The following is a 20,766-nucleotide window of genomic DNA, read 5'->3' on the forward strand; positions in this document are numbered from 1 at the left end:
CAGAACTACCCAGGAAAGCTGCTCCGGAATTCCTGGACTCCAGTAAGTGTGTGAAATAAGTGTTATAATTGTTAACACACACACACACACACACACAAACAAAAGAAAAACAAAGGGTTGGATCCCAAGGCTTTGAAATTGTGTTCCAGGGCCCTCCCGGCTGGGGGCTGTGTATGGGGGTAATAACTGATTTGGTTCCCAGCCTCCTCCCCGACTTAAACCACAGCAGCTCTGCCGTCATCTAGTGTATATATTGAGGATACACAGCGGAGTTATTTTAAAGAAAAGAGTGCACTGCCAAAAATATGTTTGAAAACACTGGATTAGGACACACTGGCTTAGACGACCTCTAACAGCCTATGATTCCATCTATCAGTATGAAAAAAAAAAAAACCTTCTTACAAACACATGGGCAGCATTTTCTTCAGGGCTCACTCGTCTTGCCGGAAAGCACAATCCCTGAGGTTGGAAACAAAAGTTCACACTGTGCTGCTCACAGATAAATGAATCAGGAGTTGCCCTTCCTGTGCATGAGGCTGGACAGGGTCCAGGCAGCAGAGAAAGAGCTGGTCCTGCAGAGGAAAGAGCCCCACACTGGACACAGCTCCACCCCCTGGGGCACCATCTAGAAACTGGGGGGGGACAGTGGGTTTGCTTCTGTTGCCCACATTTTGTTATAATAATAATGACGATACTAACAACATCAACAATGATGACTAGCATGTATCGAGGGCTGTGTGCAAAGCCTGGGAGATGGGTTTCACACTCATGGCCTCGTTTAATCCTTATGACCCCTAGGAGGGAAACATTTGTAGATTGGGGAAACAGAGGTAGGTTAAATGATCTGCCAGACTCATAGATTAGGAAGAGCAGAGCTGCAATGAAGGTTCAGTCTGTCTATATTTATACAATTTTTTGCTACCATCTCACGTATTTTAGGCCACTAGTCAGAAATGAGCAGCCCCTCTTTGGGTCTGAAGTACACTGATTTCACACTAGGAGGTTTTCATAGTTAGTCATTATAAGCTCTTCATTCATCAACTCACTTGTACATGCGACTGCCATTACCAAGCGCCCACTGTGTGCCCAGGCACGGTTCTAGGCACTGCGGACACAAGAGCGAGGAAGACAGACACTGGTGTTCCCTCAGGCTTAGCTGGGAGTTGGGCTGGAGGAAGACCTGAGAAGCCAAACTCTGGGGAAGGAAGGAAGGGAAGCTTCCCTTCAGGTTCCTGAGCCCAATGTCTTCCTTGCAGTACAGCTAGAACATGCCTTCAAGGGTCAGAAAGACTAAGTGTGACCTGGAGCTGGACCCCAAGAACCTGAGCCTCCAAAGACAGTCCCCCTAGGAAGCCTTTCCAGGCTGAGCCCAACACAGCCGGTGCTCTTCCTGCTGGTGGTCCCCCCAGGGCTCTGCTGGCAGCTCCACCATAAGCGAGGGGGCCCTCGGTTAGCGAGCACCACAGACACTGCACTGAGACAGCTTGTTTGGGAATTGTGTCAACACAGAGGACACAGTTTCACGTTGAGAAACGTGAAATCAGACCTTGTGCTGTCTGCCATCAACCTGCGCCATTATTGTTCAGAGCAGATTTTCAAGTGCGAGTCTTAATCGCCCGTGAGAGTCAATCAAATTTTATTCCATCTTTCAGTTGGTCTCATTATCTTAACAATTCCACTCTTTGGCTGGAACTTTGTTTTGGTCAAATTCCAACTGTTCCACGAGTATATTTCGTGGCCCCAGCAGAGCTCCTCAAAGCAGGAACCTACACCCTTGTTCTGTAACACCCACCGACTTGGCCCCTGCAGGGTCAGTACATTTGTGACCAGGAGTTTACCTGAGTCCTGAGGCTGGGATGCAACCTGCCCAGGATGATGGTGGGGGGATGGGGGTGGGGTTAGTTCCCCAAAGGGAAGGGGGAAAGGGGCTCTCCACTGGGAATGCAGCATCTCTACCTATGGAGACCCTCTGGCGTCTATCTGCTCCAGGCTTATGCTGCAAATACTCCTCTATCTTGTCTTCAAAATGCAGCCCCAGTCCTTTGTGACAGCTCTGATCCCTCTCCTCTTCCTTCACCCCAGGCAAGGGACAGTTCTTAGATATAATCGGAGGTCTTCTAGAAAGCAGGGAGGAGGGCTAGCAAAGGGCCCTTTATCTTGTTTGTGCTCCTGGCTGACTTCTCAATGGTCTTGTTTTGAGAGAATTTTTAAGCAGGGCTCTAGAAAGCAGGCATCTGATTTAAAATCTCTTACTAGTGATTACCCTAAAGTTTTTCCAAAGTGCACTTAAGCCAACTCTTGACTACCTGGAGAGATCATTTGGGAACTAGATCGCAGAGGACTTGCCACAGCTGTTAATGATAGTCTGCTCTTGGTGATTTAGAGGGTCACTGAAGAGGTTTGCAGTTTGACTTGGGATAAGGTGGGACCTGCCTATCCAGCAGTGGGGACTGGACCACAGTGACCAGTAGGTTCCAGGAAGCAAGGGGCCCAGGCAGTGAGCAGCGGTGAGTGCCTGGTGCTCTGTGCCCCCCACCTGGCTCTACTCCAGCTGATCAGGGGCTGGGCTGCTCTCCTGCATCCCTGGGTGAGACCCAGCAACCAATGTTGCCCAACTAAACGCTATCCATCCGACACATGGATAACCTGCAAAGCAGTTGTCACCTAACCACAGGGGCCATAATCATCCAACAAACAAAGCCAGGAGCAAAGCAACCTATCTTTGTAAAACTTGAAGTCAACACTTGTCTATCCGACCCCCTTTCCTGGCCTTTGTTAATTTAATTCTGGATAAGGAAACAGTATTAATTTTTTTAAAAGCAACAGCATTTGTAAAAGTAATACAAGGCCTTTACTTTTGTAACGCTATTTAAAGTATTCATCCATCTCTGTCACTTGAAGATACAGCGAGAAGGTGGCCGTCTACCAGCCAGAAAGAGGGCCCTCAGCAGAACCCGACCATTCTGGCACCCTGATCTTGGACTACAGGCCTCCAGAGCCTTGAGAAATACATTTCTGTTGTTTAAACCACCCAGTCTCTAGTATTGGGTTGGCTAATTGGTTTTTCCGTAAAACCCAAACGAACTTTTTGGCCAACCCAATAGTTTGTTATAGTGGCCCAAGCTAATACCAATTATTGATGCTTTTCTTCCCTCTGGTCCAGACAACGAGCTTCATGAAAGCAGTTTCTTGTGAGTGGTGCTGCTTAGTAACCATAGGACTTTGGCCTGCACAGGTAGGAGGCACAACCAAGTAATTTGTGAAATAACAAATGGACTTGTGTTCTGGCTCGGCCGTAGGGCTGAGGCTCTCAGCCTTGGCTACACATTAGAGTCACCCAGGGATCCTGCAAACTCTTGATGTCCTGGGTACACCTGGACAAATGAGATCAGTTTCCAGGGATGAGGGCCAGACACACTAGCATTCAAAACCTCCCAGGTGTCTCTGATGCGCAGCCAGGATGAGACCCAGACCCCTAAAGCTAAATGGGTGAAGTACCGAGGTGATGGGCCCCCACCTAAAAGTAAAGACACCAAGTCCTCCCTCCTGTTGCAGAGCTGAGTGGCCCGCTGTATGGGTATCGACAGGAGGAAGGTTGAGGGGCAGGGAAGGCAGTACATCGTCTCAACAAACCAAAACAAAATAAACAGCATCAAACTCATAAGAGCACATTTTATTTGAGGCAAAGAAAAGTCTAGCTAAAAGGATTACAGTTCCAAGCAATCAAAATGCAATTGTTAGAGGCACTATTTTGATTTTGTAAATTCAATTTAGAAAAGGGTACTGGGTTGTGCTTTCCCCAGATGGACAAGAAGAAGGGCAAAGAAAACTGAAGAGACTTCTAATCTACTGATTCTGCTCTTCGGACCCAACACCAAGCTGGCTGAGCCCTCGTTGGTTCATCTGTAAGTCGCTGACCCACCGCTGAGGGACACAGGCCAAACTATACTACACACAATAAAAGTGAGGCGGGGAAAAGCAGGTCACCTGGGGAAGGGCAGGCACCCACAGCTTCAAAACTCCTCGTGAAAGGGATAATCCTTGTGGGCGGCACAGCTATCAGGAAAAAAAAAAACACATTACCTTTTGACGAAGAGACTTTGACCACAACAAACTTCAAAAAGTCAGAAATGGTGTCTCATTTAGGTAGAAAGAGAGGCCTCAGAGGGCACGAGCCTCTTCTGAGACTGCAGATCCTGGGTCTGCCCTTGGGGTCGTGGCCCACCTTCCAGTCCTCTGCCAGGGGGCTCTCATCCATCAGCACCTGTGTGATGGACACCACCCTCCCTGTGTGCCCAGCACTGTGCCTAGGGTGTGCAGGGCGGCAAGACACGATTCCTGCCGCCTGGTAACTCAGTCTAGTTGCAGGACCAGAGAGCACCTATTGCCTTAAACAGTAAGAGGGTGATAATAACATAAGAGATGTTAACAAGTCTGCACACGTGACACAGCAAGTGCTCCGAACACGTGGAACAAGAAGCCACTGTCACCTCCAAAACCTCCTGGTACCAGTGGGAGCTGAAGTGAGGCCAGGAGAGTAGCTGAGGATTTGCTACAGGAAACACAGGGTGAGGGGACAGGCTGGACGTTGAGCTGGGGGTGGACTGACGCAGGCGTACGTGTTGGCCAAGGTTCACAGTCCCTTCTGCAGGGCCGATGGCCTGTGTTGGGAATGTAATGGCAATAGCGTTGGGAAGTCTGGCTGGGCAGAGTGTGAAAGGCCCAGGGTGAACCCTGCTTGGGGCATACAACTCCTACTCAAATATTTAGGCAATTCAAAAGTTCCACATGGATTTTTTTGTTTTGTTTTGGCATCCTATCAAACCTGAGAAATATAACACTGCCATTAGCCACAGGGGCTCCGTATAGCGATAGATGCCAAACTGTGGCAATGTGGATGCACGTATGTATGTGTACATATGGTTAGAAAACGCTTCCTAGGTGACCCGGGGATGTTGCAGCCAGCCGCTCCCTCCCCGCTCCAACCCTGACCCATTAAACATCAGTGGCCACAGGATAATCTGACAGCTGTTTCTAGAATAGCACTAGAGAGTAGAAGGAGTCTATACGTAAAGGGGCCGAACAGAAAACCCCTGTGGTTTGTCTGCCCTTCAATACGCTGCGTCAGCAGCGGGAAGGGAAAAGGAAACTGAATGAACAATCAGTGATTCTCAAAGCAGAACAGATGTAACTTGGCGACTGATTCACTTCTCTCTTCTCTCTCCCTTGCCCGCCAGATCAAAAACGATTTTCATGTCTAAAGGGTAAGCACCATTAACACAAACAGGATCATCAGAAAGGGGCAGTGGTAAACTCTGCCTCTGGCCTATTCCGAATCTGAGGCCACGGCGTGGCAGCAACACACTCACAGGCGCGTGCTTGAACGAAGCTCAGGAGAGAGTTATCGGCCAAGATGCAAACCTGGCGAACACCTGCCAGGGCGGTGGGAAGCCACCAGCGGTGCAAACCCAGAACTGGAGAGAGAGCAGAGGCTGGAAGGAGAGAGCTAGCACCCGAGCCAGCCTTAGGGAATGCTCAGATTTTGCTTAGAAGAGTAACTACTTGAGAAGAAGAGAAGAAACAGAGAAGTCGGATGATAAAAGTCATGAGAGAGGAGGTTCTTAGTCTCCACTGTGAAGTGGGGAGATTCTTCTTGAAAGCAGAAAATGAGTTTTAAACTTTACGGAGTTAATGCAGTGGTGCAAAAACGAAAAGAGAGAAAACAACCTTCCTTGTCATCTCCCTCAGATTCCACACTACAAGTCAGAGGGAATACAAGGAACCAGCATATATATAGCTGGAGGGGCCGAGTGATTCTCTCGGTCACATGGTTTAATCGCTGTCGGAGCTGAGCCCCAAGCACCATGGTCTTCCAACTAGAACCCTTTCATTAGTCATTAGAGGTGAAGAGTCACAGGCAAATTTTTCCAAGAAGGCGGGGCACGCGCCACCTGGGATCATCTGGTTTCAGATGTGCCACTAGAATTTGAAAATTAAAAGTCAATATATGTGGTCACTGCAGGTTAGGCCAACAGTGCATGGGAGCGGGAGAAGACATCTAGGGCAGAGCTCCCTGCATTTCCCGGGGGGGCTGAGTGCGGCTCGGCTGACACGCTATAAATGTTTCCTGCTGTACACGGAGGAGAAGGCAAGTTAACAGGCAAGGTAACATGCACAAGTCAGAGCCGCTGCAATAGCAGGACTTGGACAGTAAGGCCTCCAGGAGCTATTCTTTCATCTGCAGCACCTGATACCCTCCTGGGGCTCTCCCGGGACTCACCTCACCAAGGCACAGACCCTCCAGTTCCTGTTGTAGCTCAGTAAGGTGGTCATATCCGCACTGCTGAGTTCAAAGTCAAAGACCTAAAAAGAAAAAAAAAGAAAAAAAAAAACAACCTTCCAATAAGCTCTGTAAACAGCTATCAAACACAGAAGCATACAAGCAGCTCCAGGAAGGATCACTGGTGAGATGTTGCCTGGAGTGCGGAGGGGCAGGAAGGTAGACTAAACTCAGAGAAAGTTTCTCACATGACTATTCAGAGAACGCACATGTTTTGTCGGGGTACTATGTGAACAATGAAAACAGACCTTCCCTTCCAGAACCTCTGAACAAAATGATACCTTTTCTTCCATTTATTTCTTCCATTCATTTCAAAACCTCTGCCGATCGCTTCCACTGTGATAAGCACCAGGGGGAATACAGTGATGGGTAAGAAGTGTCTTTGCCTCAGTTTACAATGAAGCAAAGGACGAGGTAATTCAACAGCTATGCTACAGGGAATAATTAGCTGCGCACTGCAGGAAAGAGGCTCCACAAAGCACGCAGGGAATCCAGAGGAATCAGGAAGGAATTCCAGCTGGGAAGCCGAAGGATGTGGTCAAAGGAGATGCCATTTGAGACGGGCCTAAGAAGCCAGATAAGGTCTTGACAGACAGAGAAGACGAGAAAGGCGTATCAGGTGGAGAACTTTGCCTGCCCAGGACCAGAGGAGGGCCCTCAGCTTGGATGATCGCGGAATGTGCAGAAAGCAAGCCTGCTGCATACTCTGTGATCACAACCGTGCAAAAATGTGCAGACTACACAGTAAGATGCAAAATAATTACGTTAGTACTAGAGATTAGCCATTTTATAATGTTTCTTTTCTAACACCCTGAAAAAATAAAATATGAAACAAAAAATGCACCTCTAGCAGGATATGTGTTTCTCGTGGTCACTGTTTTACCACTTTATTTATCTCCTCCACCCTCCCCAGGCCCCAGGGACCAGCAGCACGTGTTACAGCCACAGCCTGGCCAGTGGAACAGGCAAAAATCAGCTGCTTGCTATGGAAACAAGAGCTGCTGGGAACCAGGGCTCAGGTGAAGACAGAGGGGGTCCGGGCAGAGCTGCTCTGCTCAGTGACAGCAGAGGCTCACAGGCGCAGGGACCCTCCTGGAGAGCTCTTCTCCCAGCCCAGCCCCCAACACTGGTATGAGAGGCAGGCAGGCAGGAGGTGCCAGGAGGTCTGCTCTGCTCTGGCAGGTGCTCGGAGAGAACACCTCACTGGTGCCCTGGAAGGTCTCTGCAGGCCTTGGACGTATCAGCACAGCAGTGTTTGCTGAGTGCTGATGAAGGTACCAGGCATTGCGTGAAGCCCTTCGGTGCATCTTTTTTAATCCTCATGACAACTCTTGAAATAGGTACTATTTTACAGATGGGGAAACTGAGGCACAGTAACTAACGGAGCCCTGAGGCAAACCCAGGCAGTATCACTCAAGAGCAACATTTCTCGGCAAATGATGAGTTCCCCGAGGAGCCTCAGCACAGGTGTGTGCATGCAGAGCGGGGCCCGAGGCCCAGGGCCTGCCGGGCGTAGCACCGCCTCCCAGAGGAACCACTGTCCCTAGTCCGCGGTGGGCTCCCTGCCACTCCAAGAGGAGACGGGGCGGGGTGGGCACACACACGACAATCCAGAGGCCCTGTGAAGAGCTGGCCCCTCCTCCACCGAGAAGACCCTGGGCCGACCAGCCAGGACCTTACCTGGAAGTTCTCAGCAATGCGTTCAGGCGTCACAGACTTGGGGATCACGATCAAGTTCCTCTGCATGGGAAACCGGATCAGAACCTGTGAACAGAGGTGCCGAGTGCATCCGTATACCGGGAGCTCTGCACTTTCATCTCACCTAACCTTACACACCCATCACCTGGAGAAAGAAACCCCAGAACTGCACAGCGAGGAAACCGAGGCTCAGAGGTGATGGGGTCATGCCCAGCAAGGGGGAGGGGAGACACTCAGGCTCTGACCCCCGAGCCCCGCTCTCAGCCTCCTTGCCACGTGCTTCCGCATCTCCCGGGTACATGACTCCCCGTCTGGGAACTCACTCTACCACTTGGGAGCGCTCAGCTGATCACGAGTGTCCTTCTATGAGTATAGAGACGGGTGTTCCCAAACAGTGCTGAGGCTGACCCTCGTGCCAGCCCTCGGAGGTAGAAGGGCAGGTCCGATTATCCCCAGACCACACGCAGTCTCCTAAGTCCCTTTCCACCACACACTCCAGGACCCGAGCCACACGCCCAGGGAGCGCTCGACAGGGCTCGGTCACTCTCCCCCCACCCCAGCTAATGGGAACCACCACCACGAATGCAGGAAGCTCTGGGAACAGTCATGAGCGCCTGGAAATGGCTGTACCTGGGCTGTGGTTTTATTGTGTTTGTCTGCAATCGCTTTGATCCTGGGATCCTCCAGTAGGGAAGGGTCCTCGGGCTTGGCCCTGGAGACAGAAACACGGTCTGCGTGAGCAACCATCATCGCCACCACTCCAGGCAGCCGTCAACCCTAACCCTAACCCTCATCGACCTTGGAGGGCAGCCTGCCTGTCTTCTGATTCAGAGCTCAGTTACAAACTCCCAACCCGCTGGAAAAAGAGTAGGTATCTTGCTACTGGAAACACCAACCAGGAACCCCAACAGGAGGCTCCTGGGGAGGTCTGCCCATCGGCCCCAGAAGCACTTTCCTTGATGCTGGATTTTTCTCTGCAGCCATTTCTAATCGTCACTAGCTGACAAGAGAACACAATCCCGTGGAAACTCACCAGGGCCTGTCGGGAGAGCCAAGGGGACTGTAGGCAGTCACTACAATGCCTTTGGACTGGCAGTACTGGATTAACTTCTCCTGAGTGAGGTACGGGTGGCACTCGACCTGCAGATACAAACAGGAGGGCTGATGGTGCCACTGTGGGCAGGGGCCATGGGACACACAGGAAGTCTCCCCATGCTAAGCCCTTCCCTCCCCAGACATAAAGTTATATGTAACCAATGTCCCAACTCCTAGATAAGCTGTTAACAACTGTCTCTGTTTCCCAGCAACTGTCCTTGACATTAACGAGAATAATCTTGTTACTGTTGCCATGGGCCCTGAGGGTTTTTCTGGCTTTGGCCATTTATCAACTGTGACAGGTCTGAGGATCTCAATGTCTGCACACAGCTCATCTCAGGACCCTGAGTCTTCACAAGGCAGGCTCAAACCCGTTCCCCCCTGCACGTTTCACTCCCAGATGTGTCACTATCTTTCTGAGCCATAAATCAGGACTCTGCCGGCGTCCAGGGACCTGCCTCCTGGCTGCGCCCCAGGTGACACGGACAGAAAGTAACTGCTAGGATCACACAGTAACAAACAGGCACAGTGGCTTCCCTGCCGGACGTTACCTGGTTCACCGCCGGCTTATATTTTAAGCCAGGTTTGTTTAAGATCTTCTCCACCTGGAGATGGTTGAAGTTGGAGACTCCAATAGCTTTCACCAGCCCTTCGTCCACCAGCTCTTCCATGGCCTAGAGACCAAAGAGGGTCTGCCTGCTGCTGACATGTGCCCAAAAGGACAAGGGTCAGAAGCACCTCTCGCACCAGACACCTTACCAGGTCCTGCCCTATTCGGTGATAGCAAATGAGATCTTTGGGAAGACAAGAGGCACCAAGACAAAAGCCACGTTGGCTTTAATGAGACAGGAAGAGCAAAAAAACAGAGAGTGACAATTACAGCGAAAGAAATGGCAGAGCTGGGTATTCACACCTGGCCCCTCGCAAGGAGACTGGGGAGCTGGCAAGGAAGGGGAGGCCAAGCCAGGGGCTGCCTTACCGTCCAGGTGTCCACAAAATCGCTGTCACTGGGAACCACGTTGCCGTCCCCATCCAATGGGAAAAAGTCCTTCCCAGGCTGTGGTAACAATCAAAGACAATCAGTGACAGCCCTGCGTAGATCTGCTGGGGGAGCTGCATCTCTGAAAGCAAAGTTCTGATACAATTATTCTAAGCTACAATAGCTGGCTACGGTTTTAGAGGATAATCAAGAGCAAATCTGTGTCAGTGTGAAGAAGAAACGGCAGACGACTCCTGGGCTGGTGCTGACCATCGGGTGGAGATGGACAATTCTCGGTCAGTGAGATGAACCCCGCCGTGGATGGCAGTGTGTGCATGGGCAGGGAGGACTCAGGGCCAGGATTCACAGGGCCCATGTCCTGGCTGGATCCAAACCTACAAAACCACCACCTCACCGAGCCTTGCCAGCTTACTGTGAAAAACAAAGGTTGAAAGTAAGGCCCCGATATACCACAGGGCAATAAAATAAGAGTTACAGGGTAAAAACCTGCATGCCTTCAAGCTGGTTGACAAAGCAGAAAACTGAGCCCCGTGGCTAGAAGGGAGGCAAAGGACATAATAGCTCTAGAGCTTTCTGTGAAGAGGCAGGCTGCCAAGGTTTACCCAGCTCCCGCAGGATGGGGTGTGTGTGGAATGTAGAAACACGCACAAACATGTACAGGGTATGAATGGGCGTGTGTGTAGGTGCCTGAGGCAGGGGGGAGGGGCGGTCACTGATGACATCTTATGGCCATGGGCAGGAGTGTCACCTGAGCCATGTTCACTGTCACAAAGTTTCAAGTTATACAATCACCAAATGACAAAGAGCAGCATTCTTCAAACTCTGAAACGTGCATGCAAGTCACCTGAGGTTCAGATTCAAAGGGCCTGGGTGGGGCCTGAGACTGAGTTCTAACAAGCTCCCAGGTGATGCCATTGCTGCTGGTCCAGGGACCATACCTTGAGCAGAGCAGCAAGGACACACACAGACTGTGTACCTGCTCACGACCTGCTAACAGGAGAGGGTGATGCCACAGGCTACACCTGAGCCCCGGGTACCTACCTTGAAGCCAGTGGGCCAGTGAATAAGGTAGAGGTCCAGGTAGTCCAGCTTCAGGTCGCTGAGCGTCTTCTGGCAGGCGCCTTTCACCAGGTCCTTCTCATGGAACGTGCACCACAGCTGAAGCCAGCGAGAGAACAAGTCTTACCCTGCGTGCCGGAGGCGCTTTCCCCGCCGGGAGCCAGACAGCTCGGGGACAGAGAACTTGCTTTCCTCTCCCCACAACCCACCCGCTTCACTGTGATGCTGTAAACAGTGGGGAGGGAGATTCCATTTCACACGTGGATCCTAACTCTTCCAAAGGAAGGGAGGGTGATCAGATCAAGGAAACCTTTCACAAGGACCAGACTGAAGGCGCCAAGCAGAATGGACAGGTCAGCAAGCCAGCCCCAGGCTCCAAACATGAGCTCTCTGGCCTATTCTCCCACAGGCTGGTCTTCGTGGGGCCAGCCTCACCCTCCCACCCGGTGTCCTTTGGGCACCACCAGCCTCTGGGTGAAAGACAGTGGCCAGCGGCGGAGATCAGTCTGCAGGTGGAAACCAAGTACTGTCCTCAAAGGTAACTCCCTGGAACGGGGGTGCCAACCCACAGCTTTGGCCGCATCAGCAAGGGTCTCCAACCAATGGGTCCGGGCGGAATGACCATCCAACAGACAGGCGGCCACAGACGGGCGAGCCCTAGAGCCCCCATGGCCTTGAGTCAACACACCTCCCCTGGAAGCACTGCCTGCCAGGTGATAACCGCGGCTGTATTAGGAGGCCCCAGAGCGTGGTCGTGGCCCCTAAGCTAATGCTGCCCCTGGATGAATGCGGACAAGAACCCTCCCTCAGGCTCCCCTGCAGAGCGGGGTACCTTGCTGACGATGAAGAGGTCCTCACGCTTCACCACCTTCTCCTGGAGCTTCTCCTGGATGGCCAACCCCACCTCGTTCTCGTTCTGGTACACGTGGGCACAGTCAATGTGACGGTATCCAAGGTCAATCGCTACCTTCACAGCCTCCGTCACTTTGCCCGGAGGGGACTGAAAGAAACAGGAAATGGAAGGCATAGGGATAAAACCAAAAATGAAACAAAACACAGTGTGCACACAACTCAGAAGGGCAGCAGGAACCCACGGCTCCTCAGGGGCTCCTGCTTCTTTTAAGGCTAGCAAAGGCAGGCCACGGTAAGTGTCTGAACATCCCGAGGTGAGATGCAATGTTGCTTCATTTTAGGAAAATCTGACCACCACTTACTAGGAGCACAGATCACCTTAATTAGATGGGCCAAAGCCTCTCCCTTCCTTGTTTCTTCAGAACCCATTGACGGTATAAAAAATCCCCCACTCTCTGGATCTATTAGGTTCCCAAGACAATAAGGGATACCGTTTCCTTCAAACAGCTCAAAATATTTCAAAAGCGCTGTAAATATTCACTCCAATTCCCGTTTGGTTCCCGAGTTCCGGGAGTGAATGCCTATGGTTTATTTTCTCCTTCCACTCGTGGATTCTGTTATTGGCCATCACTTGTTTTTAAGCAGTTTTGAGTGTATCAAAGTCAGGAACATTACTGGTGCAGGTTCAAAGGCCTGTGCTCCAATCTCACTGTGTAAGAATCTGCTTTAAGAGGTGGAGGTGGGAGGTGGGCCCTCAGAGGTATTAGCGGACAGAAATGAGTCGACAGGAGGGGGAAATGGGAGCTGTGGAAGACCACCATATGGCTTGTGGTCAGAGCGGCAAAAAGACTGAATGCCGCGCCTGCCCTGACCATCTGCGCGTCTGAGTGAGCGGGACAGGCGTGGGGAGCGCCCCCAGCACCCAGTCTGGCCGCACAGACATCTCCGCGATGCTCCTCTCAGACCAGAAAGGTGGAAAGCAAACGCGTGTGCATCAGACTGTTGCATGCACACAGCGCATTCCTCTGGAGAGCTGGGGTAGAAAAGAATGACCAGGAAAACTCCCCAGGGCCATGAGCAGCTGCAGACATCTGCTGTTTTGACATCGGCTGTTGTGAACAGGCCAGGGCAGAGGAGCGGGGGACCCTCGCCCAGCTCTCTGGCCACCACGGAGGGAGTAGGGGGTGTGGATAGGCGATGCTGACCTCAGGTATGAGATCAGAAAACATCTTCAGACAATCTGGCAACCTCCTAGTTCCCTGGACGACCCAAGAAGCTACACCTGCAGCCTTCCCCCCACCCTTCTCGGTTAAAGGAACAGAGCAGGGAAACCTTGGCATAACCAGAACGGAGTAAGTACCACGGCCTCCTTGTGGCGTCCTGGGCACAGCTGCTGATGAGAGCAGAGCAGAGCACACCCCTCCCCAGCAAAGAGAGCAGGTAAGGAGACCCAGCCGGGGAACTGGCTGCCGGCGCGCGTCAACTCTCTTCAGGCTTGATGACGCCCTGACTGGATTTCTCTGTGGGCCTGTACTGTGCCAGTCCAGCACCTCACTGCCCCCAACCATGGGCAGAGGGGCAGGAACCTTTCCCAGGCCCAGCCCAGCCACACGCTGCATCTGCCACAGCGACTGGCGCAGGGCCAGAGACATGACCCCAGCCAGGCCCATGAGAATCAATCTTTGGACTTCAGCTGATGCTACCAAGACAAGATTTTCTTCTGCTGGGGTCCCGGTGCTGGAAGCATGTGAGCCAGGAGCTGCTAGAGGAAAGTGGGGTTGAGGGACAGATGAGGGTTGGTGAGAGATGGCTCCTGGGCACATCTTTTATAGCATTGAATCTGGTACACCTGACATCATTTTGTAAGTCAATGAATACCCACCTGGACACACTTTTTTTCCTGCTGAAGATTAAATTGGTTATTCAGTGCCTTGGAACCGGAAGACTGCAGAGTGGGATAATCAAGGCTGTTGAACAACTGACAAAAAAACTTAAAAACACGTTCTTGTGATGTTTTTATAGAGAAGCCAAGGACAGAAATGACCTTCAAAAGGTCACGAAGAAGCTACAGCTCCCTGACCCTTCCCTGGACAGAGGGCTGATAAGCGAGAGAAGCACGTGCTGGGAAGTTAAGCCCAAACTGCTTTCAAAGGGGAAAGCAAAGCAGAAGCGAGGACTGTCACGCATTTTACAAATTAAATTTGTACGAGCTGTGGCAATGCATAAAAAGACTCTTGCGAACGGGTGCTACATGCCGGCCTCCCCTTTTCAGAGACGGCTTTGCAGCAGTGGGGACTAAGGCTGCCTGCGGCCGCCGGCTCTGTGTACAGCCAGAAACCAATGGCTCTCACCTGGGCTGGGCAGGCCAGGCCTGCCTCTGGGACAGGCATGCCGGTTGGGAGAAGGCTTGTGCCAGGGCAGATATGTAACAAAATGGAACCTGCCCCGTGCGGTGTTTAGCCCACAATGGCTCAAACGGAAAATAACAACAGCTGCCATTTGTGATGGGTCAATTTTCACTAGTTTTAAACGTATTATTGAATTTAACCTTCACCATGACCCTGGTAGATACTGTTATCTCTGTGGATAAGGGAACTAAGGTGCAGAGAGGTTACGAAACTAGCCATGATGGTGCAGTAAGATGTCAGGATTCAAACCCTGGCACGAGGACCTGAGAGCCAGCCTCTGCTGAGAGGTCTGTGTACTCTGGGGTGGACCCCAAGAGGCTGTGAGGCACTGGTCAGGGAGAGGACAAGTCTCCTGGGCTTGGAAAATCATCCTCTGAGATGAAAATATACCAGAATCCACAAACTATGTTCAATACTATCTCAATCAAGAGCCCTTCCCACAGAGACTAAACTAACTTCCCTCATCACTTTAAGATACGGTAAAAAATGACTCAGTAAACTTGGGAATGCTAACATACAATTACACCATCTCCCCATCCCATGTCCACATTGAAAACTGCCCATGGAAGGCCGGGGTCCAGACTGAGACTTTGAAAAGAAAACAACTCGTAAAGATCTGTTTCCATACGTCTAATAGGAAATCTGCAGAAAAGCAGTAGAGGAAACACCCAAGTTATAAATAACCAGATTATACAAATCCTTTAAATTTATTTTAAAATAATAATAATACAAATCCTACAGACAAAATCATGTTTGAAATTCATTTCTGCCACTAATCTGCCCTGTGACTTGGCCACAGGACCTATTCCCATTCCCCTCAGACCTTACAGCTCCAAAGCTCTAGCTTGGGTAGCAACTTGATGACGTTCTGACGGCAGCAAGTGACAGTGGTGACAAGTCTCTGCCCCTGAGGCCCCCATCAGCTTCACAAACTGAGCCTATTTTCTTTTCATGTAACACTCCCAGGAAAACCACTGTCAGTCTCTCTCTCTCTCTCTCTCTCACCCTTTAAAAACCTCATCATCTTCCACTTTGCTTGTAGCCCATGAACGTTACTTTAAGATAATATCCCTCCCTCTATTCCCTCTGCAAGTCAAAAACAAAAAACAACAACAAAAACACCACAGATCCAAAGAAGAAAGGTTATAAAACAATGTCATTGGTAAAAACACAAGTATCTCGGAGATTGAATCCTCTGCAGTTTTAACATGGGGATTTCTGGGAGGAAAGGACTGTGTCCTTTCAGACTTTTTTTTTTTTTTGAAATTTTCTCTAGTTAGCAGGTATCGCTTTTGTAATGAAGGAGGTGGGTAGGGAACAAAGGAAACTTCACTTTGGGGAAGAAAAACCATCCTGGGTAAGAAGTATGAGAACAGTGTGCCAATGGTAACCCTGGAGCAAGAAACAGGTAACCATAACTTTTTTATTTTTTTGTTTTTTTAATTTTTGGCTGCATTGGGTCTTTGTTGCAGTGCACGGGCTTCTCATTGTGGTGGCTTCTCTTGTTGCAGAGCACAGGCTCTAGGCACGTGGGCTCAGTAGTTGTGGCTCGCAGGCTCTAGAGAGCAGGCTCAGTAGTTGTGGCGCACAGGCTTAGTTGCTCCACAGCATGTAGGATCTTCCCGGACCAGGGCTCGAATCCGTGTCTCCTGCATTGGCAGGCGGATTCTTAAGCACTGAGCCACCAGGGAAGTCCCCAACCATAACTTTTGATGTGAACTTAGATTAATAAAGAAATAGGGCATCAACCTCTAAGGCCTTATAAACTAACATTCCGGAAAAGCTGTCACTGAAAAACACTGTTTAACCTCTTCTGATTAAACCAGCTTTTCTTCAGAGAAATTCAACCTGCATTTAAGAGAAACTAAGCTTATTTCTTATTATTGGTTTTGTTTAAATACTAGTGATGTCACAATATAATTTTGTTTTTCATTGTGAATATAAAGCATTTTAACTAGATGCATGTTAAACAGACATCTGTGACCTAATTTCTCAAAATGTATTCCAGGTTCCAATTAATTTACTTAGAATCTTCTGGAAGAGGAGTTGGCAAACTTTTTCTGAAAGTGGCCAGACAGAAAATATTTTAGGGCTTGTGGGCCAAATGGTCTGTCATAACCGCTCAACTCTGCTGCTGGAGCAGCACAAAAGCAGTCATAAAAGACATGTAAAGGAATGAGATGTGTTCTAATAAAACTTTATTTACAAAAACAGGCTGTGGGCTGCGGTTTACCAACCCCTGAGCTGCTGGAAGAGCATACAAAGAAATGGGGATTAGGCAACAGTCCCAGCCTTGATTTGTCCCAACTCCTATTCACAAATAACATTCTGGCTTCCAATTCAGCCCCTCCGTAAATAAAAAGGTATTCTGATATTGAACGCAGATATTCTGGGGACGAAAAGGGTTTCAGCCCCTGCTCTAACTTAATCAGTTGACAATACAGTCCCGATCAACTTGGGGTAAACCTGAGCGAGCTGGGCCTGCTCGCCTCTCGCCTGCCCCGCGCTTACACACAACGCTCCCACTCTGCACAGCTGGGAGACCTGGATCTGGCAGCTTTGTATCAACAAGGCTTAAAATCTGCCACACTCGTGGACTCCAACAACATAAGCATCTGGCAGAACCCTAAGAATGGCAACAATGTGCAATTTTTCACGGCAACAGAGACGCTTTTCATTGTTTGGTGCAGAGAAGCCAACCTCACTTGGCTTATCGTGTTCAACTATGTCCAAATTTATTTTACAGTTTAATAATGTAAACCACAATTTCCAATGATAAAGAGCATTCTGCTGAAGAATCTCTTTCGTTGCCTTATCACAGGACAACAGTCAATTCTGGCTATGGTTTTTACACCAAAGCTCATAACTCGGTTTGGCAACAAACACAGACCAACTTACGAAACCAAGATTAACTTCCTCCCGCTCAACATGAATCAATCTGTCCTGAATTCCGAGACATCACTGTCTCCACCTGGTTGAGATGGGGATGGACCAGGAATGGCCCTGGGCAGGCAGGTCTTATTTAAGTATCTTTGCCCTTGAAGAGCTCCAGGTGTAGGCCTGCAGGGAGATGAGGCTTGTGAACTACTGGTTTAGCTCCAGTGCCAGCACCTCTGCCCTCTCCCCTCTTCCCCAGGCCGGGATCTCAGGCCATCATGAGCTTGCCTTGAGTTCTTTCTCAGCATTTTCTCCTATTCTTAAAGGAAGTGATATCATCCTCAAAGAGGCAAAAACTGGTTTATCGGCGGCAAAAAAAAATCTTAGCTTATAAAACGGTTTGTGGCCCGCCAAAGAGCCAATGGACACAGACAGATGTACAGTCTATCTGTGATGCTGAACTTTACGGCGGGGGGGGGGGGGGGCGGCGGCTAGAAATTAGGGAAAAATGTCTCAAAGGCTCCTGGGTGCGGGCAGATACAGAGATAATGGAAAAGAGATGGAGAAACTCTACCACCATTCCTAGGTTTTGAGTATGTGGGTGAGTTACAACGGCCATTTACCATCAACTTTTCAGCTAGGGCCAAACATTTATCAGCAACAGGACACTGGTCAGCATCAGAAGTAATCTCTGTTTTAGTCGCTTCCTGGCAATACAATGCTCATGGCTTATTTACCGTCCATTGGGGACGTCAAGCTTGCCAAGGGAAACTGCCTCTAAGCCACATGGGCTCTGAGGCAGAGATGCTCTCCCATCGGCCTGAAACCTTCACCTCCAAAGAGAGAACGGAGAGTGTGAGGACCTTCAAAGGAACAGTGATTGGAGACTCCCAGAGCCCCGCCAGGAGTCTGAAGGATACAACACAGCCACCGTCACATGGAAGATCCACAGGAACGAGGTGCTGCACCCATTCCCAGAGCCTCCCCCAGTTCTCACAAAGATAAGCAAACGGTATTTAGGTAACCCCATCTTTGTCCAGCATCTGTGAAGGAATATATACACACACACACAGGGGAAGGGTATTAAAACACTATTCATATACCTTTTTTACTTGAAAAAAAAAAAAGGAAATCTACTCCAAGCCCATACTTATACCATTTCACTGTCACCTCCCCTACCACGCCTCTACACAATTCTGTACAACATCTCCTCGCCGCCCCCAAAATCTAGTTTATCTTACTTCTTCGTATTAATTCAACACATATCTTTAGGGCACCTACAATTTACCAGGCACCTTGAGCAGTGCTGTAAATAGCTGTGACCAAGGTAGACGCTACCCTTGCCCTCAATGAACTTAGTCTGCTGGAATGAATGACCTAAATGTACAGTTACAGAGCTATTTTAACTAAATATACAGCTTTGGGGTTGGTGGGGGGAGTGTTAAGTGCTCAAGCAAATGATTTAAAACCCGCTTTTATCAACTTTTACTCCGTATTTACCCCAGCCTCGTGATTTTGAAATGATGAACCTAAGGTCAGGACCATAATTTCTGAAACCGCGAGCTTAGAATAAAAATATTGGAATGCATCCCACCCAGTAAGGTTTAAGTATTGTTTTGTGGAACTTTTGTTCCAGTTACACGTGATGGTGGTTCACCATCGTAAAAACTGTAATGGGCCATTGCCAACAAAGTGTCTGTTCACATCCATTCCAAGAGAATAACCTGTGACAGATGTAATTTAACTTGGTACAATGGTCATAATTCAATTACACCCTTAGAGCCACCATTGGGCTTTTGGAAGGAAACACAAGTCACATATACTCTGATCACTTTGGCCAAGAAACACTTTCTGTGTGAGACAACTCTACGACCCTGTATTCACCCTTATATTTACAAATTTTCAACTGCAGGTTTTCGGGTTGAGGTAAGCACCATCCGCTGCTCTATTTCAAACCATTCCACGGCGCCCTCAATCCATGCAGTGTTTTCTTTTCCTTGTCTGTGTGTAAATAACCAATGCCCAATCCTATATTCGAAGTTCCAAGGAAAACCCTGGTCACAGCTGTGCAATGTAATATACAATACCCGAAGCTAACGTATAAGCGGCTTAAAATTATTGGGTTTCCCTCGGCGCCCATAATAGCACCCCTCTGCGCTAATTTTCAGATACTCAGATTACCCATTTTACTCCTAACCGTTTCTTGGGGACTCTGTGCACAGATTTCAGTGGTACCGAGGTCTCCGAAGAGTTTTACTACTGAGGGCAGCTCGCAGTTTTGCACGGGCGGGAACCTCCCGGCCCAGATTCTCCGCCCAGCACACTACACCCCGAGAGGCACGCCCGGCTCCGGGGGGCTCAGTGGCTCGCGTCTGGGGACGTGTAAATAGACGGGTCCTGGGCAAACTCGTGCCGCCTAACTGAATCACCTGCAGTCTCCGAGCTTACCTTGGGACGCTTATTCCTGAGGGAGCAAAACCGGATACGATTAAGGACAAACTTATTTCGAAGAAAGACAAAGGAGCGGGCGTAAGAGGTGCCGTTAAGCGAGGGACGCCGGAGCCCAAGGCTCTTTCCCCTCCATGTCTCAGGCCCCGCCCCCGACCTCCATCCTCGGGGCCACAGCGTCGGGGACACGGGAAGCCCCCTTCGTTCGGCGCCCCGTTAGTGACTTTCCAGCTGGGGTAGGATTCAAAGTGCGGCCCGCGGATCCCAAGCACCAAGGGTTACAGGGTCGGCCGCCCATGAGGCGTTCTCAAGCCCCCCACGCAAGGGCCCTGGGCCGAAGCCGCTGGCCAGCGCCCTGCCCGCCTCGGCGTCCAGGTTCCCGCGCTGCAGGCCCGACCCCGCCGGGGGCCCGGCCAGCCCGAACGTGGCTCCTCCCAGGCGGGGCGTCCGCGGCGGGGTCGCTCAGGGTCACTGTAGGTCTCTTCCCGCCCCAGGCCGCGCCGAGCCTGAAGCGAGCCCCGGACTGCGCTCCTCAGGGCACCTACCTTCCAGGTTCCCAGCCCCAAGATGGGCATCTTTGCGCCGGTGTAGAGCACGAGGTGGTTGGCCATGACTGAAGAGCTCCGCTGACTCCGACCAGAGGACCATGAAGCGCAGGTTGTAGCGCGGTCCTTTATATAGCCGGTGAGGCCCGCAGAAGCGGCGGGTACGATAGGCGCCCGGCTACGCAAAGGCAGCTTCTGATTGGCCCGCCCGCCAATCAGGACGCAGCGCCTCTGTTAGCCCGGGGTGGGGTGGCTCTGCCGGGAAGCTCCTCCTGCTAGGTCCTAGCGGGACCGGATTCTTTTCTAGCCGTTGGTTCGCCCACGCCCCGCGCGGCGCAGCTGGCTCAGCCAACTGCTGTGGAGCGTGGAAACGCGAATGTTTTAGCAAAAGTAACAGACTTCTCATAAATAAGTAGCCTGGGAAGGGTTTTTTTTTCATTTTTT

At 50.4% G+C, this 20,766-nt stretch overlaps 1 protein-coding gene across 2 annotated transcripts; it reads right to left on the reverse strand.

Annotated features, from left to right (window-relative positions):
* Positions 1-3,652: 3,652 nt before the first annotated feature.
* LOC132431216 (aldo-keto reductase family 1 member B1) lies at positions 3,653-20,486 on the reverse strand. 2 transcript variants are annotated; one of them, XM_060020921.1, is made up of 10 exons: positions 20,323-20,486; positions 12,025-12,192; positions 11,175-11,291; positions 10,113-10,190; positions 9,685-9,807; positions 9,072-9,178; positions 8,669-8,750; positions 8,021-8,104; positions 6,281-6,363; positions 3,653-4,056 (listed from the first exon to the last, which is right to left on the reverse strand). In XM_060020921.1, exons 1-10 carry the CDS (start codon positions 20,386-20,388, stop codon positions 4,014-4,016), a joined length of 951 nt encoding a protein of 316 aa, XP_059876904.1. In that variant the 5' UTR covers positions 20,389-20,486; the 3' UTR covers positions 3,653-4,013. The 2 variants fall into 2 exon arrangements, with proteins under 2 accessions (XP_059876904.1, XP_059876905.1); XM_060020922.1 differs by lacking the exons at positions 11,175-11,291; positions 12,025-12,192; positions 20,323-20,486 and having other exon boundaries at positions 9,685-9,832.
* Positions 20,487-20,766: the final 280 nt, after the last annotated feature.

This window comes from Delphinus delphis, chromosome 9 (genome assembly GCF_949987515.2).
Source record: "Delphinus delphis chromosome 9, mDelDel1.2, whole genome shotgun sequence".
NCBI lineage: Eukaryota > Metazoa > Chordata > Mammalia > Artiodactyla > Delphinidae > Delphinus > Delphinus delphis.

Bases quoted from the DNA above. Each gene is read 5' to 3' on its own strand.
- LOC132431216 (XM_060020921.1), bottom strand. From the start codon at position 20,388: ATGGCCAACCACCTCGTGCTCTACACCGGCGCAAAGATGCCCATCTTG. The intron at 11,292-12,024 runs GTACCCCGCTCT...CGCTGGCTTCAG, and splicing joins ACCTCTTCATCGTCAGCAAG to CTGTGGTGCACGTTCCATGA. The intron at 6,364-8,020 runs GTAAGGTCCTGG...TTTTCTTTTTAG, and splicing joins GCATTGCTGAGAACTTCCAG to GTCTTTGACTTTGAACTCAG.